At 38.8% G+C, this 23,200-nt stretch overlaps 3 protein-coding genes across 5 annotated transcripts in view; 1 reads left to right on the plus strand and 2 right to left on the minus strand.

Annotated features, from left to right (window-relative positions):
- Slc16a4 (solute carrier family 16 member 4) overlaps window positions 1-4,278 on the minus strand; it is a 25,957-nt gene extending 21,679 nt beyond the window's left edge. For both annotated transcript variants that reach the window (XR_010049536.1, XM_003478994.5), the window contains exon 1: window positions 391-4,278. The gene's annotated coding sequence lies outside the window, so the exon portion shown is untranslated. The remainder of the gene's footprint in view (window positions 1-390) is intronic.
- Rbm15 (RNA binding motif protein 15) overlaps window positions 1-4,607 on the plus strand; it is a 46,998-nt gene extending 42,391 nt beyond the window's left edge. The window contains exon 3 of the transcript XR_010049535.1: window positions 1-4,607. This exon is cut by the window's left edge and continues 26,177 nt beyond it. The gene's annotated coding sequence lies outside the window, so the exon portion shown is untranslated.
- On the minus strand, window positions 4,451-9,166 carry Lamtor5 (late endosomal/lysosomal adaptor, MAPK and MTOR activator 5). Of its 2 annotated transcripts, none has more exons than XM_003478995.5 (4): window positions 8,913-9,166; window positions 7,713-7,774; window positions 5,465-5,582; window positions 4,451-4,771 (listed from the first exon to the last, which is right to left on the minus strand). In XM_003478995.5, exons 1-4 carry the CDS (start codon window positions 9,158-9,160, stop codon window positions 4,711-4,713), a joined length of 489 nt encoding a protein of 162 aa, XP_003479043.1. In that variant the 5' UTR covers window positions 9,161-9,166; the 3' UTR covers window positions 4,451-4,710. The 2 variants fall into 2 exon arrangements, with proteins under 2 accessions (XP_003479043.1, XP_012998621.1); XM_013143167.3 differs by having other exon boundaries at window positions 8,819-8,964.
- Between the last annotated feature and the right edge of the window lie 14,034 nt (window positions 9,167-23,200).

A 23,200-nucleotide genomic window follows, 5' to 3' on the forward strand; every position in this document is an offset into this window, starting at 1 on the left:
ACTATAAGTGTGTGCTGTACTGAGATTACGTGTCTTGAGTAGAATGGTGTGGTCTTATGGTTATTAAGAAACTTCTTGTTTAGAAATGCTGAGGTATTCAGCAGTGAAGTGTCAGAAGTATCTGCTACCTTCTCACTGTTAAGTAAAGTTATCTACATATTCATATATATATATACATATATATGAAATTGTAAATGTTCTGAAAAAGGGGTGCAGCATTCACTGTTTGCCACTGTCAGCTTGAAGGCAGGCAGTTTCTTTCTGGAAAGGAGAGTTATCAGCCAGAAGTGAGGTGCAATGGCTGTCCTCAAAGCAGGCTGGAAGCAGAGATGCGGGTCGTTCCAGGCCTCAGAGAAAACAAACCCAACACATCATCCCTTTCTACCTTACCTTTGATGTGGTTTTCAGCAAAGGATCCTCAGGTACAGTCAGGGCAATTTAAAAGCAAAAATAAGTGATATTATTTGTTAGAATGTTATTCTTTTTCTAAGGCATTTCGTTCTGCTGCCCTGTGAAAACAAGTGAGCACTGTAGAGCCGCGGGCTGAGCTAGTTAGGTTAGGCCCTCCCGCTGCGGACTTTACTTCCCGAGGGAAAGAGGAAAGGCTGAAACTCGAGAACATTTCAGGCCCGCCCCCACCACTCTTCCTAAAAAGGTACTTTTTTTTTTTTTTTTTTAAACCATAGGGTCAAAAGTAATTGTTAAGTAAGCCATGAGGAAAATCCTTTCTGTGTGTGTGATCAAGACTGGGGGGATGGGACCAGAATTCCAATACACGTATCTCAAGTTCCTCAGGATACTCTTAAGGCTTGCTTATTTGTAAAACAGTTGCACTTTTCCGAAGCCCCACAAGTAATGGAGCATAGCTCAGTGGTAGACACGTGGCTTGCCTGTGTTCCGCCCTAGGTTTGATTCACTATGATAGGCACACACAGGCGGCAATTTTCTCTAAACTTGTGTGCTTTTTTCATTGAAGATTGTGTTTACTAATGTGAAGCTTCTTTGCTTTATTCATACCTGCTTACCTTCATGTCAAACACCTCCCACAAGAGTTGTATATATTTATCAGTAATTCTTGATAAAACTTTTTCTTAATGGTTTTTGGAAATGACTTAAGTTTGAGACTCAGACAATTACCGGGATAATTCAACTTTTCTATTCTCATTTCCTCCTTCTGCCTCACCCTCCACATACCAAAAAAATAAATGAACATAAAGTCAACATGAAATTGTCTTTCATCTCCCCATACCGACATTCCAGATCTTAAACCAAAGTGTATTTTAGGTCAAAGTGTTTTTCTTATTTTATCTGGAAAATCTTCACGTTTATGAATGTTCCCTTTTAAAATCAAGGGGTGTTTCAGCCTCTTAAAGCCAAATTCTGTAATCTTTAATCAATTTTTTTTATTAAAGTGCTTGCAGAAGGACAGTTTAATCATTTAGGAGGATGGTCTGTAAAGGTAAGCAAGAGAAGTAGTGCTGGTGTTAGAAATCAAACATTCAACAGAAGGGCAAAACTCAGAGGAAGAAAGAAATGTTTTCTAGACAGCTCTTTTGAGGTTTTTGGCTTTTTTTTTCAATCAGTACCAGGGAATCAAACTCACAACCTCAGTCTTGCAAGGCAGGTGTTTATGCCACTCAGTTAAATCCCCAGCCCCTTTAAGCTCACTTTGTAGTCCAGGCTAGCCTCAAACTTGCAACAATCCTCCTGCCTCAGCCTCCTGAGTGCTGGGATTACAGGCATGAGCCACCACACTGGCAGTTTTTGGCTTTTGAGTTTTTGAGACAGGGTCTAGCTACGCAGCTAGAGTTGGCCTGAAACTTACCATGTAGCCCAGGGAGGACTTGAACTCTGGTCTGCCTGCCTGTGCCTCTGGAGTGCTGGGATTACAGATGTGCACTGTCATACCTTCTCAGATAGCCCTTTGTTAATTACATTTTTTTTTTTTTGATACCAAGGATCACTCATGACCTTGTGCTTGCCAGGCAGACACTTATGCTGCTGAGCTAAATCCCCAGCTCTGATTACACATTTTAAAATTAAACATCTATGGGATTTTTGTAACTTTTTGGTGGCACACTTACTGTTGTTTTTTGAGTTAGGGTCTTGCTATGTGGCCTAGGCCTAGCCCCTGGCTTGTTACTCTTTCTAAAAGTAGGGCTGTCTAATCATAATGTAAAGCTGGATGTGGTGTGCATACCTGTAACCCTAGATCTAAGGAGGCTGAGAGAGTATCATGCTAAGTACAAGTCCAGGCTTGGTTGCTACAAAGTGAATTCAAGGCCAGCCTGAACTACATAGCAAGATCCTATCTCAAAACAACAAAAAACATAAATGAACAAACAAAAACATGACATGAGGGTAGGTTTTATATACTGATAGATTTGATGCCCAGAACTGGGGCTACATTTGCAAAGTGGTAGAACAGAAAAGCATGCAAGGTTTAAGAGGGCTGCAAAATCTTTAAAGCTGAGTCTCTTCAAATACTATCTTCCAAATAATTAAACAGGGAACCTCAAGGTGTAGTGGAAAAATGCAGATCTGGTTAGAATTGTGCAATTTTTAAAGCTTGGAGACCCTTGTCAAACTACCTTGTCTGAGTCTGTTTCTGAAACTAAAATATGGCTAATTCTATTTTGCAAGGTTTCAAGGATAACAATACATTGTAAGATAACTCCATATTTATAGTTCTGTTGGTACATTCATTAAAAATTGTTAATGAGATGGGCCGTAATAGCAAGAGCAAAAAATTTTTAAACCATTTTGGGAATACTAGTTAACATTTCAGCATCTGGACCCAATTGAATTAATAAGCTTATTGGGCCTTTACACATAATTCCCTCAGTCTCTCACCTTCTAACTCTGGGCCCTAAAGCTATTTGATAATATAGTTATGATTTCCTAAGTCACCACTATTTAGCCTCAGCAAAGTCAAATGAATAATTTTTGAGACTTAATTACAAATGTCTCAGATTTTTTTTAACGGGGATCAAACTCATGACTTCATGCTTGCCAAGCAGGTGCTTGTGCTGCTGAGCTCAACACCTGACCCAAAGACCTTTTTTTTTTTTTTTTTTTTTTTTGGCTTTTTTTCATTCAGTCCTTGCGCAGAAATTAACATAGCTAATCAAGACTCCTATCCTTTGAAACCCCTGGTTACAAGATTGGCCTCTCGTTGGCAGTTCATAGCTCAGGAGGATCCCCCATCCTTCCCTAGATGATGAGTGGGTCACTGTGCCTAAATGTGTGCAAATCCTTTACTTTGTACAGAACCCCTGCCTTTTTCCCCAGAGTTGAAGTGAAAGTCAGGAAGTGCTTATGTGACTAGCCCCGCTTTGGCAATACTTGGCATTTCACAAGTATTGTTACAGTTCACTGCTGAGGGGATACAGTACACACCGTACAGTTCCACTGAGAGAAGAACTTGGAAGATTGGGCCTGATTCCTCGACTTTGCCCAATCCACCTTTTCCTTCTGTTGATGCCCTATATGAGTACAAGAAAACACTAGTCCTTTTGAGTCCTAGTAACTCTTCAAACCTCAGGGACTATTATTTGTCTGAGTTTTCTGGATCTGTATTTGTCAGTCTGAACTAACTAGTGGTGGTGGGGGTGAGGATATTAAAACTGATTTACTATAAGGAATTGCCTCACATTCTATAGACTAAAAAAGTCCCAATCAACAAAGACAGTTGAGTCTAACCATTGTGCCAACTCGAAGTTAAACAAAAATTCTGTTTTTAATTATTATTATTTTTGTCTTTTTCTTTTTTATTGGTACCAGGGATCAAACTCACGACTGCCTGCTTACAAGGCAGGTGCTTATGCCGCTGAGCTAAATCCCCAGCCCCTATTATTTGTTTTGAGACTGGGTTTTGCTATGTTGGCCAGGCTAGCCTTGAACTTAAAGCAATTTTTTTTAATGTAAAATGTTAAATTACTAATGAGCAACAGGTACTGTATTCAGATTTAAGAGACTGAGGTCCTTTGTGCCTGCCTGTGTACCATTCGTTTGTTGAAACCTGAAAACACTAAAGAGGAGGCAACACTAATGTGTATTTGCAAATGGTAAAACGACTTTTTTCTGGCTGAACATGCTTATTTCTTTGATGGTTTAAGTATTAAAAGAGTACAGGCCCTGAATGGGGGTCCTGAGTCCAAATAATGATCTTAATCTCTTAACCTTAGTTTTACATACATATTACATGGCAAATAAGAGTACCAACTGTACTATGAGAGGCAAGTTTCTCCTATATAATACAGTGATACTAGCTTTTATAGAAGTAGAAAAATATGTTTGATTTAAATATCCATGGACACTTCTGTGACACTACAGGCATTTCAGGAAGCTTCTGAAAGAGCAAGTAGTTTGGAACAGGCATCTCTTTGAAAACAATTATGTGATAACTGTGAAGAAAAATTTGAAGTTTATAAAGAATCCAGAAAAGATGTAAGCTTTCCTCTACACAGATTTATTGAAAGTAAAATTCTATATACAAAGTAACTTGGACCTGCTGCCTCAAAACATGATCTTTTTCTACTAATATCCTGATAGGTTGGTTAAAAAGCCACTTACTCTAAAATAAACAGAAAAATGCCCAGTGCACATCAGAGGAAGAGCCTAACCAATTTAACTGTAATAGTTTTACAAGATCACTAACAGGCAGGACTGAGTCTCAATGAAGGGGTGCTGAAGAACTGACAGGAGACATTAAGAGGCCATTTTGTGCACCGCCACTGTGATGCTATCATGTTTCTGGATCATAATGTTCCTGAAAGACAAAAATATTCAGTAAAATGTTAACCAGTGGGCTTTCAGTATAACATTAAAAGATCCCAGGTTAAGACAATTAAAACTAACATATTTCTATGTGTAGAAGCAATATAGGAGCATGATGAAACATTTGGAAAACACTGGTAAATCAAATTATAAAACACAAGAGTGAAATTAACCCTTAATCCTACTACTCACAAACACTGTTGTTATTTTCCTGGTTCATTTTTTCTTTTGCAGTGGGTGATCCAACCTGGGGCCTTGCACATGCTATTTCCCGGTTCTTTTTTTTTTTTACATTTATATATTTTCTCTTCTTATAAAACTGTGATCATATTGTACATAGTTTTGTAGTTTGAGTTTTTCACTTAGTATTGTTCTGAAGACTTGAATATCATTTCTATTATTTTAGAAGTTTCTATTCTTTGATTAGTCTGCTTTTATGCTATGTATTAATGTTTTTTTCTTAGTATACTGAATTCATGACAGTAATTATTCTTCATTACATGTCACTGTAGTCTGAAAGTACATTTTAGCTTTAGAGGTAACCTTATCTTCTGTGGTCCAAAGGGTGAAACTCTCTGCCAACTTTGACAAAGGAATTAATTATGAATGTAGCCCAGACCCCAGTCAAGGTTCCCAGGGATTTCTCCGAACAAAAGTTAAAGGAAGGGATCTGACATCTATTTACCCATTATCTGATTCTAGACACACCACAGGAATATCAGTGGGGTCAGAGGTCAGTTTAGCTGCTTGCTGAGCCAGAACAGATATCACCCCAGCATGCTCATCTGACAGAGTCCCACGGCCTGGAAAAGAGATGAAGTCATTTGATTATCCCTGAATAAATAGAGAACTATAAAATACTCTCCCACTGAATTATTCACAAAAAGGTAGTTGGCTCAAAGTCTCTTGGGTTAGGCATTGACAAGAAACAATTTTTCCATGACACTGAGCTGGTTACATCAATAAGAAAGTCAGGCAACAGTTCTCAATTAATAAAGTCATAAATGACACTCAATTTTCAAAGTCATTCCTATCATCATCCCTAAACATCTTTTCAAACATTATAAGGAAGCTATCATTCAAGTCAATTGGAAAGTCATAAATTCACTTTATAGGACTTTTACTGAAGCTAAGAAATTTAGAGGTGAGGCAGAAACAGCAGTCAATAAGGGCAAGAGACTTATTGACCCTAATTAAATACTTATGGGAAATCTGATTTCCTTATACTGAGCTCCACATCAAAGGATATAAAAGTTTATTTAGGGGCCATGGATTTAGATCAGTGGTACAGTGCCTGCCTGGCAAGCATGAGATCCTGAGTTTGATTCCTGGTAGCCCCCCTCACTCCCCAAAAAACTATACTTAGGAGTTCAACTATAAAAGTCCTTGACAGTATATGTGAATATTCTGTAAGCAATTATTTATACTACAAGAAGTAGCCTATTTTCAAATGTCAACAAAATGTATTTTTATTAAAATTTGTTTTAATCTATAAATTCTTAAACTAAATTTTGAGCCACCCCAGGTATAAAAAGTAATCACTAAGTTTATAGCAGAGTCTGTAAATAGAGGCAACAAGAGGCTAAAACTAAGTTAAATAAGACATTTCACTATAGCCAAGCCTAAGGATTCACCTTGTTACATAAAACATTCACCGGCCAGACATAGTTTCTTGTTTTTTTTATCAGTACCGGGGATCGAACTCACAACCGCCTGCTTGCAAGGCAGGTGCTTATGCCGCTGAGCTAAATCCCCAGCCCCTGGACATACTTTCTTAAGAAACCTACTCAGTTTTAGATTTCCATATGTGAATTTTAGTCTGTCTACTAGTGAGCCCAGCAAAGGCTCAAAAAATTAAGCCTTTTTTTCTGTAAATGACTGACTTATATGTAAAACAGCTCAGTTACAGATTACCTTTCCAGCAATTCAGAGCTTTAAAAATTCCTACATCAGGAGTAAGAAGTTCTAGATTTACTAGTTCTGACTTGAACAGAATGCTTCAGTTACTTACCTTTCTGGACTTACTTCCTCATCTGCAGTCACATTGTTTATTGAACATTATGATCTGGGTTCTTTGCTGAGTGTTTTATAGTAGGGTGGTTTAGATGCATTGCATTTTCAGATACAAATTATGGCTTGATCATTTATTAGCATATGAGGTTGGGCAAGTTAAGTACTGTGTCTCAATTCTTTTTACTGTACAGGGCTGTTCTGAGGGATAATGTAAAGCACTTTTAATGACTGGCATAAGAGTTTGATAAATGTAATTCTGTAATTATTACTGTTATTTTTTTGTTTTTGTTTTTCTTTTTTTTTTTTGTCTTTTTCCTTTTTATCGGTACCGGGCTTGAACTCACGACCGCCTGCTTGCAAGGCAGGCGCTTATGCCGCTGAGCTAAATCCCCAGCCCCCAATTATTACCATTATTAAGCCAAGGCAGAAACTAAGGCCCCTTAGAGTTTCTTTAGGGTATGAGTTCACTTTACTAGCAAATGAAGAACAGGGGACTAAATTCAGATGTATCCAACTCTAAAATCCATTTGTACTGCCTATTTTACTGTTAAGTGTAGAACTAACAAGTAGCGCTACTCAATTTGCAGAGTTATTAAGCAAATTAAAGACAAGGTATATGGAACCTAGCAGTCCCAGATATGGAATTCAGTCAATAAAATGGTAACTGGTATCATTATCTTAAGTCCTTTGTAGACCCAATTTAAAATGATTCAGCATTTTAGTGGAGGCAGCTGTTTTATACTCGACCTACAAGAAACTTCTTCTAAATGCCAACAAAAAGTTTCAATTTTCTACTCTTGGAGACAATTTCTACTCACAAAAGTACTCAGAAAGTGGCAAGGAAACAGAAAATAAAAGTTAGAGAACAGTAGCGCAACAGGCTCCGAGTTGATTTCTGATGGAGGTTGTGAGACACTTACAGCCCAGATTAAGTCCTTGTGAATCAGTACACAGGACCCCAACAATGGACGGATTCTTCATTCTAATTTGAGAACAGAAAAAAAGAGGTATAACATGATATAAAGAATATGTAAATAACTACAGCACATACAGGCTTTCTGTGTACCAAGCATTGTTTAAATGCTTTATAAAATCAGTGTTTTCCAACTTTTTTTTAAAAAGGCAAAGTCTCACTATGTAGTGCTGTCCTTGAACTCGCACATGCAGCCCAGGCTTGCCTCAAACTGACAGTGAGCCTCCTATCTCAGCCTCCTGAGTGCTGGGATTACAAGCCTGCACCACCACGCCCAGTCCAACTGTTTTTTCATTATCACTCCCAAGAAAAAAATTGTAACTAAATAATTCAATCGTTTTCTCTCTGATGAAGGAAAAGATTTTAAAATACTTTAGAGGGCTTCAAACATAAGATGCAGTGTTTTTATCACTCTTGTTTTTTTGACACATGCTTTACTATACAAAGTTTAAAAGCAACTGTTGGAAAAACGGAGCTGGATTAGTGGTGTACAACTGTAATTGCAGTACTCTAGGGGCTGAAACAGTAGAATTGCAGGTTCAAGCCCAGCCTGGGCAACTGAGCTACACTGTCTCAAAATGAAAAACAAAAGGGTTGGGGCTGTATGTAGTTCAGTGTGAAGACCCTTCGTTCAACCTCGGAGTGAAAACAGAACAGAAACAGAGTACTCTTCCAGAGTGGGAGTGAGAAGCTGAGGGACCAGTGGGAGGGTGGTGTCTTCCTGTAAACTATGCTTTTCTAATTTTGAATTTTCATAGATCTTTGAAAATATAAGGGATACATTTACTTCTTAAACAAGTAGCTGAAAAGATGACGCACGGGAAGAGATAAGTGTTGTTTACACTGCGGAAGTTGTCTTTGCACACTTGATACATACTTCCCAAAAGTCAATCTGTTTCCCAAACTTTTGGAAGAACTACCCTGACTGTACAGATGATTTCAACAGACGCTCTGGGCCTGAGGAAATGAGAGCAGCCCTGCAAGACATTAATTCTGGTCCCCCCCCCCCCGACCCCGCCTTCACAATCCCAAGCAGAGTTTACCCGCCCTCACCTCATCACAAATACTCGTAACATGCACTATTTGTCCCGCTCAAGTCTCTCACGCTGCGACCTCACGACAAGTCCAAGCAACTCATACTACTCACGTGTCCTCCAAGTGCTGCTCTAAAGTCGCTTCCATCCTACCGGCAGCCCACCCTAACCAGGCCCCCACAGCCTGTCGCGTTTTTACGCAGGCCTCGGTCACGTGACGTGAATGAACAAGGCGTCCGGACGGCGCCTCCAGAGGGACTAAATTAATCGCGGTGCAGCATCCGCCTTTTTTTTTTTTTTTTCCCCTTTCTCTAACCCGGTAAACATTACTGTGCCGCGGACGCGCGGAGCATAGTAGCATACGGTTTTGGTACCTGATGTTGACTGGAGGGTTTATTTGCGCCTGACTCCTACGCGGAATCAGGACACTCAGGTTAATTCCCACCGGGAAGCACGTTACGCACTGGAGCTTCGGAGCCAGAATTCCAGACCCTGTACTTTTAGCTTGACGTGTTTTAACCTTTGGATTTCGATTCAGACGACTTAGAGCTCTGGGAAGGGCCGGATTTTAGGTTTTACAGTAATCAGGCAGGATCTAATCCGAGAGGCAAAGCAGGTACAGACAAGACCCAAGACCACTGGGAAGCAATACACAAAAGGTCCTGAGGGACAAGATGGCATAAAGTTAAAACCCCAAGCTGGGTGCTGGAAAGTGTCAGAATTTTAACAAAGACATTGGTACTACATACGGCAAAGGCTTAGAAAATTTGTGGGAAGAATGTGGCACTTAAGACCTAACTCGTAAAGACTGGGTAGGACTTCTTAAAAATGACGTTAAATATTTTAAAATAAGGAAATGAAACCACCTATATAGCCTCACTGTCGGGAGATGATTGTTAATCCCTTGGACATTATCTTTTTCAAATGGCTGTCTTTGCAAATGTACACTTTTACTGTTTTTTTTTCCCCAGAATATAGAATAAATGCTTTTCCATGACAGTAAACACTCCCTCTTTGCTATGTAAAAACTATACTTCAATTGATTTAACTGACTTTTCATTAATGTCTGCTTAGGTTCCTTGTGGTATTTTGTCTTCTTTTTGTATGTTTGTCTTGTCTATTGCAATGTTGAGTGAATATACTTATAGCAGATATTTGTGCAGTTTAAATTTTATGATGTTACTAGAAATGGATATGTGATATTTAAAAAAAATTTATTAGTACATGTTTGCAGCACATAATGAATGCATTCATCAGGGGGAGTTGGTACATGTATATAACATCTCTTAATTTTTTTTTATGCTTTCTTCTATGTGGTCATTTAAAAGACTTTTGATATATACTTACAAATTGTCCCCAGAAAGATGACGGGCCAGTTTTCACTCAGATCTGGAGCATTTTGCTCAAAATAGGAATGTAGCCATAGGCTCTCTCATCCCCCAGCACTTCAAACCACCCCTATACAGTCCTTTTGGCTTTAGGTCTCCTTCAGCACTCCATTTTGTGTGTACTTAGATTTCTAATCAGGGATCTGGCTCCAAGGATTTTCGAAGATTGAATTCAAGAGTCCCTCTTTATTACCAAGCTGTCATACTGAAACTTGCAGAATTTTCATTTCCTTAAAATTGTAGTTGTAATTCAGGCATTTTGGACTCCAGCTCTGGAGAAATTATGTTAAATACATATGGACCATGCAGATTTTTTTTTTTTTTGTCTTTTTCCTTTTTATCGGTACCAGGGATCAAACTCATGACTGCCTGCTTGCAAGGCAGGTGCTTATGCCGCTGAGCTAAATCCCTAGCTCCAACCATGCAGATTTTAGAAAAACAGTTTAAAACTACTCTTAAAAGATAGCATTAGGAGCTGAATTTGTTAAATCATGCCCCAGAACTCTGGGAGGCTGAGGCAGGAGGATCACGAGTGCAAGACCAGCCTGGACAGCACAGTGAGGCCGTGTCTCCAAAACAAAAACAAACAAACTTTAAGTACTGACTACTTAAGGCAAAGTTTGTGACAGTTGTCTGGATTCGACCTGCTTCCGGCCAAAGTCATGCCGCCCCCTTGTGGTCCCATGGGGTAAGCATTTCAGGGCCTGGACTCTTCTGCTGTGATTTTCTTAAACATACACAAGCATTATCCAAACAGAAATACAATATGAGACACATTTGTAATTTTAAACATTATTAAATTTTAGTAAAATTTTATTCATAAAGATATATGTAAAATATTTCAATGAATAGACATTCTCATATGAAGAAACAGAAACGTCAAAGAAATACTTGAAAAAGTGTTCAGCATCACTGGTCATTTAAGAGACACAAATTAAAACAACCGAGATTCCTTCTCACTCTAGAAAGAATAGTTATCATCAAGAAATCAACCAGTAACAACAGCTGATGGGATTGTGGGGGAAAAGGAACCCTTTCCCACTGTTGGTGGGAGTGTAGTCTGTTGCAACCACTGTGGACATTCTTCAAAAACTAAAACTAGAAGCTCCACTCGACTCAGTTATTTCCCTTCTTGGTACCTTCCTGAAAGAATTAAAAACATCTTATATTGATGTATGCACACCCTTGTTTATAGTGACCAAGTTTATAGTAACTACATCTTGGAAACAGCCCAAATGGTCATGAACCAATGAACAGATAAAGATATGTTTTTTCTGTAATGTTGATGGTATCAAGTTGAGTATAGACAACTATACTGAAAATGACAATGATTCACTATGATACCCATTCTGATTTGATTACTACCTGTTTTTGTAGCTCTACATTATCTACAAAGTTGTATTTCTGTTAATCCTGTTATATACTGATATGTTCAACTATACTTTATTTGATGATATAGCCAATTCTGTTGATGATAACAAGAAACAGCACAGTGACCATGGTAGATCTCCTTATACAGCAGATTTATATGTCTTTTTAGTTTTATATGTCTGTAGGAAAAAGTTTAGTTCGGTCCTGCTTTATTCTGTTTCTCCCTCTAATATAGAAAGGATACAAATACATGTTAGGACTCATGCTTATGTAAAACTTATAAACAGTTTATGAGAACTGATCTGATGACACATGATGAAATGAACAAAAACTTAAAGGAAAGAAAGGGGCACTGCAGTACCCTGTGCCGATTCCGGAGTGATAGGATGATGTGAAATCCAGCAATATTATTAATCTTTGTTCAGAAGGATTTTAATCTGATAACTTGTGTTAGGTCTCAACATAAATGAAGATATGGATAAATGCATACATGTCTAAGTGTATAGGATTGATAGCCATAATAGTTAGTTTTTGTTGGATAGTTTAACAGAACTGTTTACAGTCTCCCTGGTTGAATTCCCATTTATGTGTTCCACTTGTGTACCTTGAACAACTATTTATGGGGGGACAATATGTATACATCAGCTAGTGATTTATTACTGTTTATTTCTTTTCTTTGAAAGTATGTACTATTTCTGTCCGTTTTTTGTTTTGTCTTTCTTTAAATAAAAAATAAAAATAAAAAGATGTGTTTTTAATACAGTAAACTTGAGACATTTCTAAGTAAATGGATACATTTTGAGGTCATGCTCTTAAGTGAAATAAATTGGACATACACGTTTAAATACCATCTGTCTCTGGTGTGAGAAACTGAAAGTGTAAACAAAGACTAAAATACTTAATAGATGTTGTAAAATAGGAAAGAAATGTTCAAATGGGAAAGGGAAATAGGGAGAGGAGAAGGAGAAAAGAAAGGAAAAATAAAGAATAGAGAGGAAAATGGAAATAGTGCTTTTGTAAATAAGGAAGGCAAGAGGGGTTGAGAGAGGCAGGAAAGGGATAAAAGAACAAAGCTATATCGTGAAAGCATACACATTCTATATGATGAATGTTGTTGTTATGTATATCTAAAATGTACCAATAAACGTAATTTAAAAATGTAATTTTGACATGTAATCAATAAAACATTTTAAGACATTTTACATTTTTTCTTCCTTACTAAGTCTCTAAAATCCAAGGTATTGGCACCATGGGAGGCACTCAAGAGGATCGTGAGCTCCAGGCCAGCCTGGGTAATTTAGTGATTTAGAAAAGGGTTTAAAAAAGAGAGAATGGATGGAAAATAATGGAAATAAAGCTATAAGCAGAGGAAGGAGGATATAAAGGGAGGGAAGGGGAATGGAAAAAAGAATTAAGATATATTATCCACAGGGACAAATTCTCTATGATGAATGTGAGCCCTAAGTATGGTAAATATGCATTAGTAAAGTTTTTAAAAAACATTTAAGGACTGGGGATTTAGCTCAGTGGCTGGTAAGTACAAGGTTATGAGTTCAATCCTCAGTACCAAAAAAATTTAAGAGCTGGAGATGTAGCTCAAAGCAAAAGCCTTGGGTTCAGTACCAGTACTGAAAAAGACAGACAGACAGACAGACAGACAGACAGAGTCCTCAATATATATTTTACACTTACATCATTTCAGCTCAAACTAGCCACAGTTTAAGTGCTGAACAATGATAGTGGCTGGTGTCTACCATATTATCCAGTTTAGCTTCAGAGTGTCTGAGATTATCACAAAGAAAAATCAGTGATTAAAGGATTCTCAGAAAGTCTGATTACTTTCCAAACTGTAAGGAAGGTCTTTGAAGGGAAAATTTAGGAAGAAGATTGCAACTAACCCAGAGACTCTTGGCATATCAGAAGTGAAGTGAAAGGGCAGGCTATTTGATCCTACCTCCTTCTTTGTTGGCTGTCCTTTGCCCTTGGGCAGATAGGTAGGAAGGAGCTGTGCTGGCGGCTGGGTTGCTTGTTGCAGGAGGAATCTGATTCCTATTGTTTTCTGCTTTCTTTAGCTTACAGTATATTGAACCCAGGGCCGGTCTTTTCTTTCTTTCTTTCTTTCTTTCTTTCTTTCTTTCTTTCTTTCTTTCTTTCTTTCTTTCTTTCTTTCTTTCTCTCTCTCTCTCTCCCTCTCTCTCTCTCTCTTTCTCTTTCTTCCTTTCCTTTCCTTCTTTCTTTTCTTTTCTTTCTTTTGAGGAGGCAAGAGACAGGACCTTGCTAAATTTCTCAGGTTAGACTCAAACATTTGATCCTCCTGCCTTAGCCTCCAAGGGTGCCACAATTACAGATTTGTACCACTAGCCCTTGAAATTCTTTATTTTTTTGAGCAGGGTCTTGCTATATAGTTCAAGCTGGTCTTGAACTCATACTGATTCCCCTGTCTCAGCCTCCCAAGTTCCCAAGTACTAGAATTACAAGCACGTGCCACCATGCTTAGCCATTTTTAGTTTTGAATTCTGGTAACCATTTCTGGGATGATAGGAAAAAGTCTACATCACCCACATTAGAGTTTGCCTTATTGCACTGAAATTTGTATGTGTTCACTTTTCAGACAGAAAGTAGGCCTACTTTGTCTCTGTATTCCAAGTGCACAGGGCAAACAGGATTTCAGTACTCAGTAAATACTCAGTGAAGAATCTGGATGGTATCTTTTTGGAATAGGATGTAACTCCATTTCTTTGATCTTTGCAGTATCCTCCTGAGACATCCATTTAAAAAGTGCAGTGCTGATAGTGGGTGCTACCTACTCTCTTGAGTGCAAGGAGTTTGCTACTCCAGGTCCATCCACACTGAGGCTGTCTTTCAAACACCAAGGGCCACAAGTCTTAGGTGGAATGAGCCCTTATGAGCCACCAGAGGGCACCAAGGCCTCAGAAAACACTGCTCAGGTGCAGGGGCTCAGAAGGTGGAGAAAGGTGAGCACATCATTATGCCTAGGGACCGGTCTTATCACTGATACAGGTTTGGACCTATGTCATCTCTGAGCCTCAGGAGGTGCATTTGTAAAGTGGTTCGTTAACAATATAGGAATCCAAGCAGCCAAAGTGATAAATTTGGAATTTTATTAGCTGAGCTCGGTGATCACTCTGTTTCAGAGTCCAAACGAGTGACACTGAACTGGAAGAAACAGAGTTTTTAAAACAGAAAACCACAAAAAGACATCCTGTTGGCAATAATTTAGCTAGAATCTTACATTACTTTTTAGTTGACACCTGTATCCTGCTTCTTTGTTGAGCAGGTTAATTTTTCTCTTGTGGGAGCAGCTCATTCTGCTTTTCTATTTTTCACTTTTCTGGATCAGATACAGGGCACAAGATGGCATTAGTTATGCCAAGCTACAACAATCAGGTATAAAGAGACACTATGTAAGAAGGATTGGTGCATTGTGGATGTAAAGTTGAGTAAGAAAATCTGTTTGTTTCCTTACATTGCTTGTTTAGGTGTGGGTGGGTATGGAAAAATAATAGTTCAACTGGGCACGATGCCACACTCTGTAATCTCAGCTACTCTTGGGGCTGAGGTAGGAGGATCACAAGTTTGAGCCCACCCTAGGCAATTTAATAATTTAGCAAGACACTGTCTCAAAATAAAAAACTGAAAGGACCTGGGATGTAGCTCAGTGTAAAAGCTCTAGGTTTGACAGCAGCACTTCAAGAAAACAAAACAAAACAAACCAACTCAATGACAGCAAGATCCAAATGATAGCTGTAGAGATGTCAAGTAGTCTAGTGTTTATGGAGGAGGCTAGGTTTACCTAGTTTCTCTACAAAACGATATTAAATGAAATAATTACATATTATTAGATTTTCTTTTTGTCTTTTTGAGACAGGATTTCACTCTGAAGTTCAGGCTGGCTTTAAACTCACTTTGTAGCTCAGGCTTGCCTTAAATTTGCAGTGATCCTCCTGCCTCAACCTCCCAAGTGCTAGGATTACAAGCATGTGCCATCACACCTGGCCTTAGAGTTTTCTATAGTATAAGTATAATAAAATACAAGTCCACTGAGAAAAACATCACCTGAAATTCTAGCCCTAACTCAAATGACCTGCCTGTGCAGGACCTAAGCAGAATGGGTAGGATTTGGATAAGGTAGACAGGGGAAAAGTCACATCACACAGATCACAAGAGTCTTGCCAGCTAAAGCATTCACTCCATTTGAGCTATAGCACAGGATCCTGGTGGGGAGTAGGTAAGGTGGGGTCCCATCTTGATGGACACCACTAGACTTGCATCCTAGATCCCAAAGTTGACTCCTACTGAGAGTAGCTCATATGCATAAAGTGACAACTGTTTGTCCCCATAACATTCCTGAAGAGTCTCCATTTTATGATCAAAACTCCAAGACTCAGAGGGTCAGCATTTGCTCAAGGTCACCCTGATTGTAAGAGGTGGAGCCAAACCAGTAACCTCCCTATTGTACTGCCTTGCTCTGACATTTCTCCAGTACACAATCCTATAACTCTGGTACTAGGGGGGGATATTAGAAGCCAACTCCAGATGTCTTACTCTTCAGAGAAGGAATCTGAGGTTCAGAAATGGTAAATGGCTAACTTAGAGCTATAACTTCTGATTCGTGTGTTCCAACTAGGCTGTGTTGATTGATACTACTTCAGAGGGAAAATTTGGACACAAAGCCATGTATAGGACAAATATAATATAAAGAGATCTAGGGAGCAGACATCTACTTATAAGCCGAGGAAAAAGACCTAGGACATTTCCTCTTACCATAGCTCTAAAAGGAAACAACCTTGCAAATACCTTAATTTTGAATTTCTACCCTCCGAACCTGTAGGACAATACATTTTTATTGGTTAAACCACTGTTTGTGGTAGTTTAATATGGCAGCCTTAGAAAACCACTATGTTCATATATCCATAAAGTCTGTAAGTCAAAAATACCATAGATGCATGGTAGCCCTTCATTAGTAAAAGGGTTGATTGGGAAGATCACCCTCCCAGAGGCAAAAGGAGAGAGAAGATGATCTTTCTACCTTGTCTCCAACCTTATTATTTGGCTATTTTTCTTTCAATGGACATTGATCAAATGAATGCCATCATTTCCACCTGAATTTGACCTTCTCTGAGTTTTATATCTCCAAGCCTAACCTATAGAAGATGCTCGATACATATGTGTAGGCTCCTGGCCACACTACTCCAATCCTCTCCAGGCAATAGATTGGACAGAGGAATTAAGACACAAGTGTCAGTGGATGGAGACTGAAGCTAGGCCTCTATAAAGTTTAGAGCTGAGCCCATATTGTGTAAGACACTGCAAAATGTATTTTAGATGATTCAGAGTGCACTACAAAAGTTCCAGTACAGGAAGCTATTTTCTTGCTGCTTTATTAATTTTGCTACTGAGGATAAATGAGATACAGACTTCTATATTCAAGTCTTCATTAGATACCTGGTTAATGCAACCATGATAAATGGGAATGAAGCCCTTATGAATAAAAAAAAAAAGATCAACCCAGTATAAAAACATCACAGACCAGAGAAAAGGAAATTTAGAGGAACTGATAAAATATCCTACCCTTAATTAGACTGTCTGCATCACACATCAAATCAGCCTTAATGCCAGGATTTATTGACTTTGAGGTTGGGTAAATGAAATAAGTGTTGGAAAATAAATGGAAAAGAAATTACCTATATTAAAATGTATTTGCACTCTAAGCCTGCACACTGGGGCACTTGTCAGATGCAGGCTTGCAGCTGCCTTGGCTATACATCACTCTCCCCAGCATGCTTCCCTGAACTCCAGGGGGGTTTTAGAGACCCCGATTCCAGGTAATAATAGATTCCACTGTCAACTATCCCTGTTATTAACCTAGAAAATTCTTCTTGGAGAGTAAAATATCTTTGTTTTTATTTTACTACCCATACATTTACTGAGGTGCTAACTGGCTCTTACCTCAGAGAAGACAATTTGTTGATGAAATGATATACTCAATTCTGCCCAGCTCACTGGAAAGCTGGGCATAAAACTTTTTTTTTTTAACAGCTATTTTTTTTTATTTAAGGAGAAAAGAAAAGAAAAAAAAAACAGTGAAGGGGTACAAGTTATACAGATTTACAGAAGAAAAAAATGTGCAGTAGGAGGTCACTAGTTAATGGATTACATATTGCCATCTTAGAAATAATTGTTCAAGTCATAAAATTAAAGCTTGTAGAGTGGACATTCCAACAATGATACTGCAAACAGTTCTGTTCACTGATCCAATAAAACTCTGTGATATCATTTTCTATCTCATACATTTAAATATACATGCAGTTATATAGTTTAGAGCACTTTCTTTTCCTCTCTTTTGTACTGTGACTATTACACATTTTGGGTTTCATTGCTCCCACAGTTCTTATTGCTTTTTTGGAAGAGAGTAAAACCAAATGTGATATAACAGAACCGAATCGGTCAAGTCAAAAGGGTGGATATAATAGATAACATAAAAACAATACAAGGTGTTCAACAATGGTTACCATAATGCCTCCCGCTATTTCTAATAGAATTGCCTATATCATTAGTTGTAATACAATTGAACAAAACAGTATAGAATAAAACCGACAAACCAAAACATTGGAGATATTGTAGGTCTTCAAAAGTAGATAAACGTCAACGAGAATGGGCGTTATAATGAATCTCATTATCTTCTCAGCTGATGCCTAAACTTTCGAACCTGATACTATCCAGCAAAACAGAATAGAGGAACCTGAGTCAAAAACAAGATGGTGAGAGTAATACAGGGCTTCAAATCGAGATAATAGAAAGTCATAGTGGGTTACTATATTATATCCTGCTATTTTTTCCCTTTAATTAAACGGATAAAAATAAAAAAGTAAATAATGGAGTGGAGATTGAGAAAAAAAAGAGGGCATAACAGCAAAACAGGGCAGATCAAAACATAACCATTTAAGCAGAATAGTGTTTCACCACCAGATATTTCCGACCCAAAAGTAGTTACCATATTGACTCTTTCCTTGAAGTCCTTGAGTACAACTTCGTATACTGTAGCATTAAGTATATCAAAACAATGTAAAACCATTTAAGAGAATGACAGCATTATAGAGTATTTAGAATCGACTAACAGAAAATGAACAATGGTTTCTGTATAGTCTCCTTGTCTTTACAAGGTTTTTGCTTATACTATCGTACATAATAAAATCCAATAAGATACAACCTGTTTAGACCATTGGAGACAGAAGAACAAAAGCTAGATGAGACTTCAAAACAAGATGGTACTAAATCAGTATTACCTATTAAGATGTCATTTTCTCCAATGGGCATAAAACTTTTGCCACAGTCCACCACAGGATCCATGTTTAGCCCCAAGAGCTTTTTTGCTCTCATAACAGGTGATTAGCTTCTTGTGAAACCATATCTCAGTTTTCTCACAGTAAACAAAGACAAGAATAATACCATTTTATAGGGGAGTAAAATTTTCCACAACACTATACATGAAGCCCCTCACACAGTCCAATGGATCATGGCAACTGCTGGATACATGAATGCTGTGTTTGTTCCTAGGATCTCAAGAAATGATGGCTGAAATAAATTTGAGTTGGGCTGTTACTCACAGTTCATATTTGCAGACAATAGGAGCTGAACTTGGCTTACTGACTAGAGAAGGAAGTTATTAGAATGGCATTAGGAAGCTAGTATGGAGGGTTGGGGAGCTCAGTCTAAGCTTCTGGTGAGGAGGCTGCAAACCACACATGATGGGGAATGCCCCTGCTACCCCTGCCCTGGCGTGGCTGTTCCCACACCTGTTGGTAGCACCAGGGTCACTTCCGCAGCAGGAGCATAACCAACACTCACCGCTGCCCTTGTCGCCAGCACAATAGAATTTTCCCAGAGATGTCTGAACTTAAGTCTTGTATAAGTAAACTTGAGTGTGGAGCCTGGATCACATGCTTGGTTTTTTATCACCAAGGAGGCTGTTCTACTCTTGGTAACTGACTTGAAAGTGCCCCCAACATAGGGATGCCACTCACATGTAACTGAGCACCAAGAAAATATTCTGTCTTTGAGTGATTCTTGCTTTTCTGTAGGTAGAATTCAGAATACACAACTCTCCCAAAGCCAGAAAACAAGTTTATTGGTCAACATTGCATGCCCTGGTGAAGGGGAGGGGATGCTTTCTACCCTTTCTTTTGCATGAGCTAAGCTTATCTTACAGGAAATTCGAGGGTGTTGACCATTTTGCTTGGTGCATCCAAAGATAAGGGTAATAAAAATGTATTCCAGTGCCGTGTTTCAGCCAACCTTGGCCTATGGCCTCATTGTAGATCCCAAGTTCAATTTTTTTTATTGATCCTTTGCCTCTAGTTTGCCACATACTGTGCCAGAGGCAACAGTAAAGCAGGTAGGGCTTCCTCACTCAAGCAGCTTGTGTCCTACACAGTGAATAAGCTAGAGAGAATAAAAACAAAATCCCAACCCAAAAGCTTCCTGTTTCTAGTACCAGATTTTTAAAATTTGTACCTGGGATCGAACTCACCTCGCACTTGGCAGGCAGGCGCTTATGCCACTGAGCTAAATCCTCAGCCTTCCAGTACCAGGTTCTAAGGAGAGGTTTTGGGTGACACATCTGTCCTTTGTCCATGCCTTTTAGAGACAGAACTACTTTTGGGAGGGAGAAAAGTATACAAGGAAGAAAGTGGAAATACGAAACTTTCAGAATCAAGTCCTTTTGAAAATGTTTTGTCTTTACACTCCTTGGTGCCTCGACAAGTGTGTAGCTCACAGATGTCCAATAGCTGTCTGATCTGTTAGTGAAAGACTCCTTTCTGGGAATTGCATGGGATTTGACATTCTCCAAACTATCATCTGTATCTTATTCCAGCCACTAAGCAAGCAGTAGAAATGGCAGCAGCCACAAATGTCACCAACAGTGAAGGTGGTAGATACTCTTTCTAAAATTCTGGACTACTGCATATCTCAGCTTGAAAGACCTCAGTTCTTAAATCTGTATGCTGGGACCTTTTGAAAGCACATCCTTGACACACATTATTTCATTTTAATCCCAGAGTTACCTTCTAAGAGGTCTCTATCTCCATGTTGTGGATAAAGTGAGATGCGGAGAGATCAACTGACTTGCCCAGTCACACAAGTTGGAAGTGCCCAAGGCCTTGGGACTGGGTCAACTACTTCTTAAAGTGTTGTTCCCATATGAGTTGGTCCCTAGGCAACTCTTTTTAAACCAGTGTAGATAACATGCAACCCTGAGTCAGTCCTATAAGGCTACCTTCTCCTTGATTCCCCTTTCAGCAACCAGAGGACTTGTTTTGCCTTCGGACACCACACAGTAAATCAACTGCTACATTAATCCTGGGCCATCTGCATTTTCCCCCAGGTGAAAGTCATAAGCAACAAGACTGATGTCTCACAGGTATTTTAAATTGCCAGAGGGAAAGAGAAGCATATAATCCTTCCATCAAGGAAGAGAAGGGCTAATCTGAAAACAGCACAGATAACTAAGGAAAGTAGTTTACTGCTCTCTGGACAAGATGATATGGAATGAGGACCAGCTTCTTCTATGAATTGGTAAAAGGATCTTGCAGCAGAAGCAATGTCTAGGAACATGAACAGCAAGTTCTCCAGCCCCATTTCCACTTGCCTGTTCCCAAGATAGACATTATATTTTTATGTACACATGCCATGCAAACAGACCAAATTCATAACCTTCCCCTCGATAAACACTTATCTTCTGTTAAGGATTGATTTTTGCCAGAGACTTTACTGTTTTATACAGTGATGAACTTAACAAGGAGAAGGGGATACTGACAGCTCCATCATTAGACAGTTTGTCTTAGAAACATCATAGAGTAGATGTGTGTACACCCAGAGAAGCAAAATTGTGCAAGATATGTTACTCTCCAAACAGCACTTCTTCATTTCTCCAACATGATAATTCAAGATGGCCATGTGGAAAGAGAAGCTGGGTCATTCCTCACTTCTTATTCCTCATCTCATACACTGACACTGAGTGCCTGAAGACCCTGGGGCTTTCACTGTGCCAGAACACAATGTTTTCAATTTGTGCCCTGCAACATTGCCCCCAAGCAAGACTGATTCTGTCCTTAGAAGTCTTGAAGCCAGCACTGACTTAACCTCCTTATGGAGAGTCTTTGAGGCACCCATTTCCAGGAAAAGAAGGCTTCATTTATATTGAAAATTTACCCGAGCAACTAATTTTCCTGTACACTCAGTTTATCCAGAATTCCCCACTATTCTGCAGCTGCCTTCACATCACAGACTCATCCCTTGCTCTTATATTTTGTAATGAATGATAATCCTGAATCACTTAAGCCACCCAGAACAAACAGTAAATTCAGCATCATAGTAAGGTTTAGCCTTTTCTTTCACCATCAAGAACACTGATTTGTTTTCTGTATGACCATCATGGCACCAAAAGGGGCAGGCCTCTATGTCCGGTCTTTGGTTCAGGTCATTAAGTTTCTTCATATCAGATGCAGGCTTTTAACAAACTTGTGTTAGTCCCACTGCCTTCAGTGCAGCATATCCTTTAATGGCTCTGCTCCCATTCTTTTGGACTATAGCTAAGATGCAATGGGACAAGCTTGATGGGAGAGAAATAATCATCACTGAGTTTTCACCCTTGTCCTTAATCACTCTTAACTTCATTTCCATGTAAATCATGGCAAGGCCTATTTCTGGCCACATTAGCAGTAGATTTTGTGTGTTTAGAGCCATGCTGAACAAAGCATTGTGAGATTAAATCAAGAGCAAGCAAAAGTGATTCAATCAAGAGTCAAACAAACACCAGTGACTGCTGCTATGGTCGGTCACTCAGCACACAGCTTTACAATAAACATTTTCTTTATAAATAGAAGGAACACACTCTAAAACAATGGTAGAAAGTATAGTATAGGAAAATCGTAAACCAGTAACACTCATTTATAATCACATCACATCTTATGTATTATACATGTATATTGCTAGGTCTTTTTTTCTTTCTTCTTTCTTTCTTTCTTTCTTTCTTTCTTTCTTTCTTTCTTTCTTTCACCTTTCTTTCTCTTACTTTGAAGTCCTAGGGTTGAACCCAGGGCCTCTGCACTGAGCTGTATCCCTAGTCCTGTTTTGTTTGTTTGCTTTTTATTTTGAGACTGCTCTCATGAAGTTGCAAAGTGGCCAAAGCTTGGCTTGAACTTGTGGTCTTCTTGCTTCAGCTTCCCAGAATGCTGAAATTACAGGTGTTTGCCACCATAGTCAGATGTATTATGCTTTTATACAACTCACAGCATAGTAGATTTGTTTAACTAGAATCATCGCAACCATGTGAGTAATGCTTTGCGCTAAGATATTAAGATGCTACAATGTCACTAGGTGACAGGAATTTTTGAGCTCTATTATAAGCATATGGAAACATCATCCTATATGAAGCCAGTCATTGATGAAATGTTGTTATACAGCACATGGCCATATTTGTAATTTAGAAGCCTGGAAGGTTAAGTAAGGTGTTGTTATTCTGTGTTATACAGATTTGAGAAACTGAAGACTATATCGGTTCATATACCAGAAGTTACCCAGAAATCAGGTGCAAGTCAGCTGACCCCATCCTCCCCTTT

Source organism: Cavia porcellus, unplaced genomic scaffold (assembly GCF_034190915.1).
Source record: "Cavia porcellus strain 051 isolate PalLab524CR breed Dunkin Hartley unplaced genomic scaffold, mCavPor4.1 scaffold_1, whole genome shotgun sequence".
Classification (NCBI taxonomy): domain Eukaryota; kingdom Metazoa; phylum Chordata; class Mammalia; order Rodentia; family Caviidae; genus Cavia; species Cavia porcellus.